Source organism: Tachypleus tridentatus, chromosome 9 (genome assembly GCF_004210375.1).
Source record: "Tachypleus tridentatus isolate NWPU-2018 chromosome 9, ASM421037v1, whole genome shotgun sequence".
NCBI lineage: Eukaryota > Metazoa > Arthropoda > Merostomata > Xiphosura > Limulidae > Tachypleus > Tachypleus tridentatus.
The window spans coordinates 111,642,013-111,656,007 of record NC_134833.1 but is presented as its reverse complement, the minus strand read 5'-3'; the positions used below and the strand labels follow the sequence as shown (position 1 = coordinate 111,656,007).

At 30.4% G+C, this 13,995-nt stretch overlaps 2 protein-coding genes across 7 annotated transcripts in view; both read left to right on the top strand.

Moving 5' to 3' along the window:
* Positions 1-3,777, top strand: part of LOC143226052 (kidney mitochondrial carrier protein 1-like) — a 56,204-nt gene extending 52,427 nt beyond the window's left edge. For all 3 annotated transcript variants that reach the window (XM_076456468.1, XM_076456470.1, XM_076456469.1), the window contains exons 10-11: positions 258-338; positions 1,092-3,777. In XM_076456468.1, the coding sequence (XP_076312583.1) occupies positions 258-338; positions 1,092-1,130 (120 nt within the window). In that variant the 3' untranslated portion in view covers positions 1,131-3,777. The remainder of the gene's footprint in view (positions 1-257; positions 339-1,091) is intronic.
* A 6,974-nt stretch (positions 3,778-10,751) lies between these two features.
* The window catches only part of LOC143226051 (uncharacterized), a 49,094-nt gene continuing 45,850 nt past the window's right edge, over positions 10,752-13,995 (top strand). For 2 of the 4 annotated variants that reach the window (XM_076456467.1, XM_076456464.1), the window contains exons 1-2: positions 10,781-10,901; positions 12,635-12,794. In XM_076456467.1, coding sequence (XP_076312582.1) covers positions 12,651-12,794 — 144 coding nt within the window. In that variant the 5' untranslated portion in view covers positions 10,781-10,901; positions 12,635-12,650. Of the gene's footprint in view, positions 11,144-12,634; positions 12,795-13,995 lie in introns of all 4 variants that reach the window. The other 2 variants (XM_076456466.1, XM_076456465.1) reach the window with 2 other exon arrangements.

The following is a 13,995-nucleotide window of genomic DNA, read 5'->3' as shown; positions in this document are numbered from 1 at the left end:
ATTAAAAATGGGAGTGCTGTAGCATTCCCCACATTTACATATTTGACTTGTATACCAACTGTAAATTCCGAATTTTCTGCCCTGAGACCACCCTAGATTGAACCTCCTTTGACAACTCCTTGTACTTTAAATCTTCCATTGTGGAATCTACATCTCTAGCCAAGCATCCCCACTTTGAAACTCCTTTCTGCACTACTGTATAATAAGAATGACTTGCCACAATGTTTTAATATATACTGTTCTTTTGTCATCCTCAGACAGTACAAACAGAGGGATTTTTAGCTTTGTACAAAGGATTTGTACCCACTTGGGTTCGGTTGGGACCATGGAACATTATTGTATCCTTTTTCAGTTCTGTTACTAATGTGTAATTTTTTTATGCATACTATTTGTATAGTACTTCAAGGGCATAGCCACAAAATAATAAAGTGGTAGGATCTCACTTTTAAACACTTTAGATACTACTTATCTTGGATAAATGTCTAATTCGTAAAAGTTGTGTATATGTTTTTTTTTAATGCAACATTTGTAACAAGTATTAATTTATTATTCACTATTATTTAAAAGCTGAGATCATAGTGTAAGATGTTCTATTTTTGTGAAATGTGCATGGCCTTCTACACACATTTTTAAAGAAGTAGTTTACTATAAGTTTTTCTTTGATTGCTATAGCTAAGTATAAGTTACTTTGAAATCCCTTGAGTAAGTAACTGAAAAATTAATATATGAATATTGTATGCATTCAATACTGCATAATATTCCTTCTTTTGTGGAGTTGTGCTTGTTTTGTGTACTAAGTTACATAAATAGAATATTGTACAGGATAATTCAAAAGCTTTCTCTGTGCAAGAATATGAACTGTATCATCATAATGTTTTGTGTGTTCCTTGTCAAGATTAAAGTACAGACTCTGCTCTTAGTAGGTGGGTAACACTTAGAACATTTTAAATGATGGAGCTTGCCACTTTCCTCACACTTCTGTATGATGCATGACTTACTAATGCTCTTTAAACTTTAATTTTATTCTTGGTTTCTCTCAGACATAGAGATTTTATTTGTAAAAATGATTTTTACCTTAAATAGCCTTTCAGTTCTTTATTGTATATGAGCATCTCAAGAAATTGTACTGAAGACAACAGATAGTAAAAATAATGCTCATGTAGAGCAAATAACACTAGTTGTTCAATGTGTGATAAAAATGAATTTCAGTCTGATTCGTCATTGCATCATTTGCCATTTATATTATTTTTTTTAAAATCTTTATTTTTGAGCTTCAAGTAACCAAACTTGTTGATATATTTTTCTGGTAAGGGCTATCTTAGAAGTGCACCAAACTGAGTTTTAATACTGTTTTATACAATTGTACCCAAAACTTGAGGTTGATCTTTCCTGAAAAATTATTTTCTCTCAACATTCTTAATGCACATTTTTAAAAGTTGAAATTATAAAGTGCTTGCAAGCTCTTTAAATTATGCACTTGTAACATTAATTGATTAGGCTTAACTGTAATTTATTATTATTATTTTAATCATGTGAAATAATTTAATGGTACGTTAAATTGTTTACCAAAACAAAGAAAAAGGAAGCTGTTGAATGTTTTACTGCTCTACAACCATACAACAGTATTTTAGTATTCTGTAAATGTAGTAGGTCAGTGCTTCAATTCTACACAGTTTTGCAGTTAAAGAACAATTCTTTGATAAATCTGGTTTTTACCTTTATTTCTTAATAAGTGGAGTGCAAAACCAATTTTCCAGAATTAGGCTTAATAATGAAAATTGTGGTTCCATGAGAGTGCATATGGGTTTTACGAAAAGCTGTGTCTATTTTGTGACTTTTGTGCAATAGTGATATTTTGATTTTCAAATTGTGCTGAAGGCTGATCACTCTTTTTTCACTAGACATTTATGAAACATCTACTGTCTAAAACCTTACAATTCTGTACAGCTGCTTTATTATGTTAAATTCTGGACAGTAATCAGAAGCTTAGTTAATTTAGGCATGTTGCACAGTGTATTAGTTTGTGTATATATTACAGAGATGTTTTTACAGTCTTCAGGTTTGTTTTTCAATACAAATTAGGGTTGTCGCTATTTAATTTTTATAAACAGCTACTTATCATGCTTGAACCAATGGACTGGTTTGGCTCAAGTTTTGATCAGTCACTTGTGAATTTAAAAGCAAATAGGTTATTAAAATCAATTCTCTATTTCAGAACAGCTGAAATAGTACTGCTTCAGTTTATCTGTTCATAATTGTGTACTGCTTATTTCTAAACTTTTGTATCCGACATTTGTTGCATATCGTATGAATGGCCATGTGAGTGAATTTCATCTATAATTGAATTTCACTGCCTAACATCTATAGTAGGATGTATATAAAACTATGTACAAAATAAATCAAGAAACAATTAGATACATGAACCATAGCAGTTACCTAAGTAACTGTGACACCCCCAATAAAAATGCATTTTATTTCATTGAAGTATAATGTAGATTGAGCATTATGTAACACAATGAATTGTCACATCCTATCTAAGAGTGAAAGAAATGTCACAATTGTATAAATAGAAATTACTTGAAAATGTGTTTTGATATGTAGTCATTAAATTTTTGTGATTTATTCATTTGTTAATAATTGCATTACAAACTTTTGTTAAAGATGTAAACATTTCTGAGTATTTTTTAATTTTAAAACTTAAACATGTAAATCACACAAAGCTACATTGCTTAATAGATCTGATTTTTTATACTAGTCACAATATTTTAGTCTACTAATAGTAGCATCAAGATATATAGTTCATTCAGAATCTCATGTTACCTGTTAATCAATTTGAAGTAACTGTATTTCTGATCATCTGCAATTTAAAACTAGCCATTAGAAAAATGACTGAGATTTTGATAAGACAGGTCATATGAAAGAGTAATGTTTCTAACTGCTAGATGTCCCAAGTTTCATAGAAAACATGCAGTAATGTTGAGTAAGTATTGGTAGCTTACGTTTTTATTTGCCTAAAGTAAATAAGATTGTGCAAAAACAACTAAATCTGTCAAGGCAACATTTATGGAAAAATGACGAGCATTTAAAAATAAAAATTGAGTACGTGTATTGATTACACGTTTTACAATCAAAAACTTTTCTTTAGCTCATTCAGTATTGCATGTAAAGTGAAGAATATTACTACATGACTTATTAGAAGGAAATAATCAATTCAATTAACTCTAGAATGTTTATTAATATGAAAAATCAAGTATTTTTCAGAAACTGTGTCTAAAAGCATATGTGGTATCTTATTTATATTACGTTTTATGTAAATGTCTGCATTTTTTTCAAACATTTCTTTCTGCATCACAGTTAATGAATACATGTTAAGCAAATTTAATTGCATTATTTAAAAAAAAAACTAAAAATAAATTTCCAGACCACTAAAGCACTATATAATAACAATAAAATAATATAATATTCAGTCATTTCTGGTTTAAAGCTCTTTTGTCTTGTATTACAGTGAAATGTTTAAAATGAAAATGGCTAAAGACTTGTGGACAGAAGTATTGAAAGTGTCTTCCTAGAAATAAACTTATTAGACTGTTATATTTTGTGGTGTTAATCCAGCTCTGTATAATATCTTTCTTTTTTCAGTCATGAAATTTTCACACTTCCTTGAATTTATCATAAAAGTTAAACATTGTTTTCCATTTATTTATTTGTTAAGCTTTTTACAGCATTAGAGTGAAATTGTTGGAACAACAAGGATAATAAAAGTTACTTAAAAAAATATATGCTTTTCTTTGTTTCTCTTCTGTGTTTTACTGTACAAAAAAGCAAGTTGTTGTTGTCGGTTAGTTGTTTAGCCACCTTTGTTAGAACTTTGTATCTTTTCATCATAAAAATATAAAATCAGCTCTTTTCATATTTCAAAAATCTACTTCTGTGGTTAAATATATAAAACTAGGCTTATTTCCAAATGTTTGAAATGATGTGCAAAAAATGTTTTGCCATTTGAAGGTTTATAGCTTTAAAGATCATACAAAATTAAAGTTTAAGTACCATATAAAACGTAATAACATAGACACTATGATCTCATTTTATAAACAAATCTACACTTGAAATGAATTCTTTATTCTACACTAAGATTATTACACATCAATACTAGGATTCAAAAGTGCTGGACTCAGACATTACAAGTTACATGTCTAATTTTGTAACTTCTAAGTTACCAATATATCCTTGAAAGAAGTTAGGAAAAAGAACCAGAAGGGCAAACACTTCACTTTCAATAGTAATTGCAAATATCTACTTGATAAGGCAATAATAAATGAGTATAATTGGCAACTCTTCTAGCGAATTTTAAGTCACATCCAGTCTATCCTATACATTTTTTAACATATGTTTTTTAAACTTTTATTTAGCTACTATACTTGAAGATTACAATTCAATACTGCACAATTACTGGCTACTGAAAAAATATCTAATAAGCTTAATTATGTGCATTTACACATGGCCATGTACCCATAGATAATATGATAAAAAATCTCGCCACACAGTATAGCTGGTCGATTGCCTATTACTTATCAATTAGTGTAAAATATAATCAAGTAATCAGAAATGTTTTTCTCCAGTTATACCAACTGTTTATCATTTACTTGAATAATCAATTGGATAAATGTAATTGATTATCGTTCCACTTATCCTCCAGGTCTATTAACCAGTGTCATACAGTACCTTTAAAAAAATTTGAGTAAATGATGAAAAAAAAGGTACATAAAAATGAAGGGATATAACCTCGTATTTTGAGTGTTTCACACATGATCATTTACTTTGAGAATATCTTGTATAGTTATTTTTATCTAGACCTACTAAAGAATCATTGATTAATAATTACTCAAACTAAAAAACTATTTGCATAGCTACTGTGTGTCAGAATATGACAAGAAAAAGCATTTCAAATACTAGCTAAGCCAACTGTCTTTGCAGTATTTAACAATCTAACTCAAAGCTACAATGGAAGATATGTGTAGAATTGAAAAAAAAGTAGTTTAGAGTATATAATACTTTAGTGAGTAAATCATGTAAGATTTTACTTTATTCGATAACCTTGTATTTTGCAACGTTATGTGTTATACACCACCAGAACTGATGTTTTTGCAAATAACTGCAATATACAGTATATTAAGTAAAATTGCAATATTGCTGTTAGTGTAATAAATACTGGTACTGGTAAGTTATAGGCCCATCCAAGGCCAGGGTATAGTTGAAATGCTTTTATATATTTTTATTAGTGAAATAGAGCCGGTAAAGAATGATATGATTAACTTTCAGGGTAGTGTAACATCTGTGTTAAATTAACATAGCACGTTACTATCTAACTATAGAGTTGGGTAGCAAGGTGGTAAACATCTCATAAAAAAAATAATATTCATAAAAATAAAAATTAAATGTTTGTGTTTTATTAAGCACAAAATTACACAAAGGGATGTCTGTCTTCTTCCCACAACACACATCGAAATCCGACATGGACAGGTGGTTAAGACACTCGACTCGTTATCTGAGGGTCGCGGGCTCGAATCCTCGTCACTTCAAATATGGTCGCCTTTTAACCGTGGGGGGCGTTATAATGTGTTGGTCAATCCCACTATTCATTGGAAAAAGAGTATCTCAAGAGTTGGCAGTGGGTGGTGATGACTAGCTGCCTTCCCTCTAGCTTTACACTGCTAAATTAGGGACGGCTAGATCAGATAGCCCTTGTGTAGCTTTGCGCGAAATTCACATCAAACCAAAACCCGGTTTCTAGCGATGTAAATCCATAGACATACTGCTGTGCCATTGGGGAAAAAGAAATTAAATGAATGTTGAAATTGCAATAAACAGTGAAAATATATTGCAATTAACGAAATCCAATTTAAATGTATTTCACTACGGGTGGGTGTATTCCACCCAGCCCACAACCATAAAGTTATGCTGTAACTTTTTAAAGTGTACACGTACTGTCATGATATAAAAGTGTTTAATGTGGATGTTAATTAATTTATAATGGTAAATATTTTAAGATTTTTTTTAGTTTTTGTTTGTAACAAGTGTAATAAATTAATTATTATATATCTATTTTAATATTCATATTTAAATGAAATTTATATTTAGAAATATATATAAGTTACACTGTTAAATCTGTATTACGAAATTCCTACCAATTCGTCGAAGTTATAGAAATTATAGTGTAAGAATCAACAATAACTGTGTACGTAAACACTAGTGATCGTCAATAAAATTTGTGCAAGCTGAAGTTACTAGAAACACACCTCACACCTGTAAATGTAAGCAATGTTACGCGTCAAGAAACAATTTGTTTGCTGCTGGAAATTATAATTGAGATTAATCTGAAACTTCAAGTATTTAACCACGAACGTTTATGTTTCAAACCGTTACGAACCATTTAACTTGAGCGGATCCAGATCAAACACTATGTAACCAGTGTAATGGCTCAATGTGAACCCTTGACAAGGTATTAAAGTTCCAAATAGAAAGAAGACTCGATATTGTAAGATTGTAACAATTTTGTACATAATCATTGTTTGTAGTAATAGTTTTTGTAAACTGTATTACTGTTTGTATGTTAAAATATATTTATATTTAAAAAAGGAAACTATGTATCAATCTTGTTAGCAAGTATAAATTGGATACATATCAACATGTATTTAACTTTTAAATTTTAATTAAAATTTAACTCAGTTTTAGACTATTCAAAATAGTAATAAATTGAAGACTCGTGTTCGAGATGTGAAACAAAAACAAAATTCTATCTAAATTCAAATCACTCTCTTACAATCAATTACAAAGAGATGACAAAAATGAATTGCTCGAACTTACCAAAGTTTCAAAACTAGAGGTTAAAAACCAGTAAGAACAAATGAGTTATAAAAGCTTACTATTGAAATATTAGTTGATGGTGATTTCTTGTTTGATGAAGTATCGGGAGAATATTCTAGAGTCACAGCTAGCCAATCAGAGTTGAGTGCTAAAGATAAGTTAGAGTTCCGGTTATTACTTAAACAAATCGAGTTTGAACAAGCTTATATCAAAGCCAAAAAAGAAAGAGAAAATAAACGTCTCGAGACCGAAAAAGCTCGTACTGAAGTTGAAAAATAAATTTAGCTTAAAGGAATGGAACTAACATTGAACTGTAATTGACCAAGGCAAAATAACAACTTTGAACTTGGCAGATATGTTAAAGTACCACCATTTCATAAAAATTAAGTTGATAAATATTTCCAATATTTTGAGAAGGTTGCTCAAACCATGTAATGGCCAACCAAAAAAAATATTATTATTACAAAGTGTTTTAACTGGTAAAGCACAAGAATCTGATGCTGCTCTGTCTGTAGAAGACTGTACAGCCATGGAAAATGTATTTCTACAAGATGGTGTTAGCATGTTTCTTGTGGTAGCACAGGCTCAAAATACGTGAATCTATATATGTGAGGGCATTTGTGTGCGTGCCAAGCTACATAATAGGCTATTTTCATTGTGCCCATCGCAAGTGTCGAAAGCCAAATTTTAGCACTAAGTTTGAAGGTTACCGCGGATAAAAATTAAATACTAAACTAGAGGTGTTGCATTGCTTAACCTTTGAATCAATAACATTGAGTTATAAATTCATTTTTACCTGTTTTTGGATGTAAATGTTAGTCTAGAATCCAATCTTGACAGCTCCTCTGTGTTTGATTAAGAAGACATTTTTTATTTTATCCACAAAATACGAACTATTTGTCGTCATAAACAGCAAGAAACAGATCCATTGCTGATCTAAAGGATATTGCTACTGTAGACAATGTATAGACATGTGTTATTAAATATGTACAAGATTGGGTTAAGCCTAACCAATTGATGCAATGATAAAAATAAGCAATTTATATGTACAAGTAGGCTAATTTGTTATCACTTTTAAATTTGAGAAACGCATTAGTATTAAAATGTTTAGAATGTTATGTTTAACAAAAGTTATACCATTTCAGCTTTTCAGGATTTTAAGTCAAATTTTATTAAAGTTGTTGAGAGACAATAAATATAAGATAAACATTTTCTCTCTCTCTCAACAGTATTCAGCTTTTGACATTGTAACGTGTTACAATTTAAAATAGCTTGAAACTAAGTTAGAACAACTTGTAATTTAGAAGTTAAATGAATGTCGATGTGTACCCAATTTAAGATACATGCCAACAAGATGTATACGCACGATTTTATTTTTAGTACAAATATATTTTAATATACAAACAACAGTATAATTTACAATAATAGTTATTACAAATAATGATTTATATACAAACATTTTAGAATCTTACAGACAGTGTTGAGTCTTTTATTTGGTCTGCAACTTTACGTTATCGAGTGCTCATGATGAGCGAGTTAATTTCAAGATAATGTAGGTACAATTCATTTAACATGGAGCTATCTAGCTCTTCGCTGATCACACGTCGAGTTTTTCACCTGTGAAGTTATTATAATGTCTTCACAGGAAGAGTAATGTCCGATGTGAATCTGCTGAAATTAAATGGTTTGTAATGTTTGAAATTTATAAACGTTCCTAGCCAGATATCTGAAGTTCCCGATTAATAAACGTTAATCACAGTTATAGCTTCTGAGACTTATATTATATCAACTATAACAAACCAACAATATATACTGTATCTTGATACGTCAAGTTGATTACATTCATAGGCGTGATTAGAATTTCTAGAAATTTCAGCCAGCACAACGAAGTAGACGATATACCAATCTTTGCGGGGTCTGGCATGGCCAAGCGTGTTAAGGCGTTTGACTCGTAAAACAAACCAAACCAATCTTTGCGTTCACACGTATATTATTAATTTTGATATTCAAGAATCTTCTACAGTTTTACTGAATAGGCGGGAATTTGGTAATACAGATTTAACAGCATGAGTTATGTACATTTTTAAATATACATTTAACTTAAAGAAACATTAATAAGATAGAGGATAGTAAATTCGTTACAACATTAACTTGGATTATATGCAAGATGGTACATAGTCTCTTTTTGTGTGTGTCAGATTCAATCAGTAAGATAAAGTCAGGCCTCTGTTGCATAGTATAGCTTCTGTCATATCTTTCTGAGAAAAAGCGCTAAGTGTGAGAAAATCACAAATATTTGTTAAATTATTATTATTATTTTGTTTAAAGCACTCTCTATACAGGCTAAAACTGCATTTGAACAAAAAGTTTGACACAAGATGTTTATATCACAAGTGCCCTAATATTTCACCGTGAAAAACAACACTTGCAGTTGTGATAGGAAGACCTACGATGGAGTGCTAAGGTATATCACATTTTTTAGATCGTGTGAAAATTATATATTGTCATATCACATATAATTGTTGAAAATGAAACAACAACATCCTTCTCACAAATTACAAGTATTATTGCTCAAAATCCTCAAATAATACCTGAGTTGTGCTACAGCAATATTATAATTATGAAGAATCTTAACACGTTAATGTATATATTGCAAGTACGATATTAAAATGCCCGATATGGCCAGGTGGTTAAGACACTAAACTCGTACTCTCTGGGTCGCGGGTTCGAATCCCTATCGCACCAAACATACTTGCCCTTTCAGCCGTGGGGGCGTTATAATGTTACGGTCAATCCCTCTATTCGTTGGTAAAAGAGTAGCCCAAGAGTTGGCGGTGAGTGGTGATGACTAGCTACCTTCCCTCTAGTCTTACACTGCTAAATTAGAGATGGCTAGCGCAGATAGTCCTCATGTAGCTTTGCGCGAAATTCAAAAACAAATTTAAACAAACTCTTGATAAATGGAGCCTACAATGTCTATTTTCGGGAATGAAAGTTGATAATACTATTATGCTTTATATTAATATTGCTGAGTTACATGAAGGCTTTAGCCTAAAAATGAAAAATTGGTCTTATTAGTAGATTTTCGAAGATAAGTCCATCCTATATTCATGACGTAGCCAAGAGGTAAATTTTGTTATTAATTGATATAAGTTAGGTTTTATATATAAACTAATATTTTACTGGACAACATTTAATGAAGATGCTTGTTGTACAAATTACTTTTTGATATGCTAAACACACTCGGTGTGCTTTCATCTTACAAATATTAATATCTTATTTACTAGCTGAAGCAGCCCGGCATGGCCAAGCGTGTCACAATATAACGCCCCCAGGCTAAAAGGGCGAGCATGTTTGGTATAACGGGGATTCGAACCCGCAACCCACTGATTACGAATCGAGTGCCTTAACTACCTGGCTATGCCGAACCATATTAAAACTCTAAACACAAAATGTGAAACCGCAAATTTGCATACATCTCCGCACGAACTCAAAAAACCTTCACACCAATTTGATGAAAATCCATCAACAGGGGGCGGAGTAGTGGTAAAAAAGCCCATACAAACCGCAAAACTGAAAATTTATAAGTTCTTCCGCATAGATTTGTTGAACATCCAAACCCTGTGAAGTAGTTAGAGGGAGAGACAACAAACAGTACTATTATATTAATATTTATAGGGATTTGATAATATATTTGTGTGATAGTATTATTTGGCCCACTCTCTCCTCGATATTTTTGTTTGTACCTTAAAAATAATACTTATTATTCAATAGATGTTTTTATTGGGCGATATTATTTCATACGTTTATTCTTACCTTCATAATTTGCTAAAACAATTGAATATTTTGCGTAGTTTATTCTATGAGTTGGTTGATGTTTATTATTAAATTTACGTAGTGTCATCTAGTATATTATTGTGTAATTATGGAGCATCACAACAAAGCCTTCACACGAACAGCTTTCTACTACAGCCGTGTGGTGGGAAAATGATCTTCATCAGGTGGTTATTATATTAGGTACAACAGTGAGTTGATCGGTAATAATATTTTGTGTATTTTTCACAGTCAAAGTATTTTATAGACAGTTTTTAATGATTTTACAATTTTGGAAATATTTAATATCTGTACGCTGTTTCAGTAAATTTATGACTATTATAGTAACATCTCTCATAATTCAAGGTATTGGTGTAAACTTTAACGGGGTGAAGACAAGATATTTTGAATGTCATATTTAATTCATGGTCATGGTCAAGTGTAAAACGCCCTACTGTTTATTCTAGTAAGTTTGGATAGTCAAGGGTAATTACTACTATAAAATTAGAAAGAGTTTTGAAAGTAGCTTCTTAAAATTAAAGTGTTTTAAAATAGTTAGTAATATCATTATCAGTTTTCTTTGTAAGTTGAAAACAGTTATAATAAATGTATAGATTAAGCTAATTATTGGAATAAATTAGGTACGAGTTATAACAGTGAAAAGGAGAGAAAAGTGTTAACCAAATCTGTTAAATTTTTCTTGACTGTCTATTTTGCAACGAAATCTACTATTACTAGTAGTTGTACTAAAATATGTCAAGTGTTGGGGTTTAATGAATTAGCAGAAATGTCAAGACATTTATATTAGTTAAATTGAGTGAAATGACGGATATGCAGCATTTAAGAGAGCATATTAGAATATTTTAAGTAATTAGGAATATGAAAATGTAGCATAACAAATTTCTTTAATTATATTTTGAGCCTGCTAAATATCATCAAGAAACATAAAGACAGTCCATGGGCCTTGCAGACTTTTTGTTAAAACTATATGTTTACTGTATATTATAGCGCTTGTACAGGAAGGCCCATGTAATTTTAGCTAACACGCAAAACTATTGTACACCAAATGAGTAAAAAAAAATTCTTCAGATGAAGAAATTTTTATTTTCAACAAAAAATCAGTAAAATCTTAAATGTAGAATAATTATACTTGTATCTGATAACTAGTCAATATTATAATGCCTCCTTATCAATATGGCAGATCTATTTCACTATATTTTTTAACACTCTTAATATTAGGCTAATAACCTTTCAAGTTGCTCTGGGGCCTATTAGGCCCCACTTTTCATAGGAGTGTTAACATGTTAGTCTGCTGCAGTTCCATATTCCTAAATATGTTAAATATTCCTAATTATGTTAAATATTTTGATGTTTTTTAGTAAGTTTGCTTTAGTGCTATTTCTCTGTCATGCCATTGACTTTTCATTGAAATAACTGTAGTGATACTTGATGTAGTTGCTCATAGGTGAGTCGATAATATATTTTCTGAAAAAAAATATTTGAGTTTTCAGGAAACAGTACAGACAGTAGGATAGGACATATATAAATTGTTTACTGCTAGCATGTAATTTTTGGTTTATACATTTACATGCATACACACACACATATATGTGATTAAATTTGTAATCAAATTTTGGAATATCATTTGTGTTTTTATTATTATGAATTACAGTTTTTCCAGAGCTTAGAATTGAGTCAAATATTTAAATATTATTCATATAACTGTTGAATGTCACAACTGGGTTTTTGCCATCATGTAGACTATATAAATGTGTGTGTGAATGATTTGTTATAGTTCTAATGAATAGATTAAGCTTGTTTTTATAATTATGTGTATTTAATATTTAAGAGTTTTAAAATGTAAAATAAGTAACTTCTATCTATATTAAACTGAATCTAGAATATATTTAATGTTTGAAAAATCTATAACACTAACTGTACCATAATTTATTTCTAGAAAAAAGTACCGTGACATGACCACTGTACCAACAGTACTAACAACTAATAGTTCAAACCACCAGTTTAAAAGGTTATCCAGTGAGACAGATCCTGATGAAATAAATATCAGCTCTCACTCTAACACCATTTCTGATGGAGGTGCATTTGTTACTGTTGAAGTAAGTTGAGCATAAATTCAACATCATTCCTAAAATCTACCTTGCCAGTAGTTGTACTGGTTTTAAATAACGTATTGAGTCGTTGACATTTCTCTGCAAGTTGCTTTAACAAGTAATTCATATATTTTATATGCTTTGTAAGACTTTTGAATCATTAATTGTAAACTTGGAAATACATAAGTATACATTACTTACTTGATTAGATTCTGGACATGGCATGTGTTTACTACATATCTACAAATATCCACACTCAGTCTGTATATACAAGTTAAATATAGATGAAACTAAAGTAAATAAAAATTGTAGTGACTAAATTTATATTCACTTGTCACCTCAGTATCTGGACTGTCAACAGTATTGTTATGTCATATATCCACATTCATGCCATATTTTGGGATTGTAATCTCCACTTTTTTTAATCAGTGCCATGCTATGAGGAGATGATCAAATGATACTAATAGATTTAGGGAAGGATATCACAATATTCATCTCTACTAGTTATTGTGATTTTTTTCTTTTATATACGTGTTTCTGTTGTGGATTTCATCATAGCCACATTTTTTCTCCTTATTTTAAGATTTAATGCAAGTTTTTAAACTATATTGTGCTTTATGTACAGAAGAAATCTTGCATACACACATATATGGGGCATGTGTGGCCACTTATGCTGAATAAATAAATAAAGAATACTGTTTATCATATTCTGGGAGGGATCCCTCTTGTTTTTGCTTATGAGATGGGGCTCAGTAGAAATTTAAAGGTTTTTACAGTTTAGTGGATATTGTTTAACACACTGAATGTATATGTCCCTACACTTTATTTTTTGGTTTTATTATAATTTAACAGTAACAACAAATGCATTAATAGTGAATACAATGTAGGTCTAAATATTTTTACTGTAAAAAATGTGTACACTTTTTATGGCTGATTTAAAACATGGTTTAACTAACTATTCTTTTCTATTTCTGTTGTTACAAGATGTGAAACAGTTTAAAATCACCACTGTAACTGTTGATTAGGACAGTTCTTTCCAGAGTCTTAAATAATTTCTCCTTTTATTCAAATTCATGCAGGTGGGTCCAATTACTTTAGAACTCCCTTTGACAAGAAAAATTCTCCTTCATTATCTCTGTTGCTACAATACAACATGTGATGCTTTCATGTTAGAAATTTTCTGTTATATCTAAACTGACAATCACGT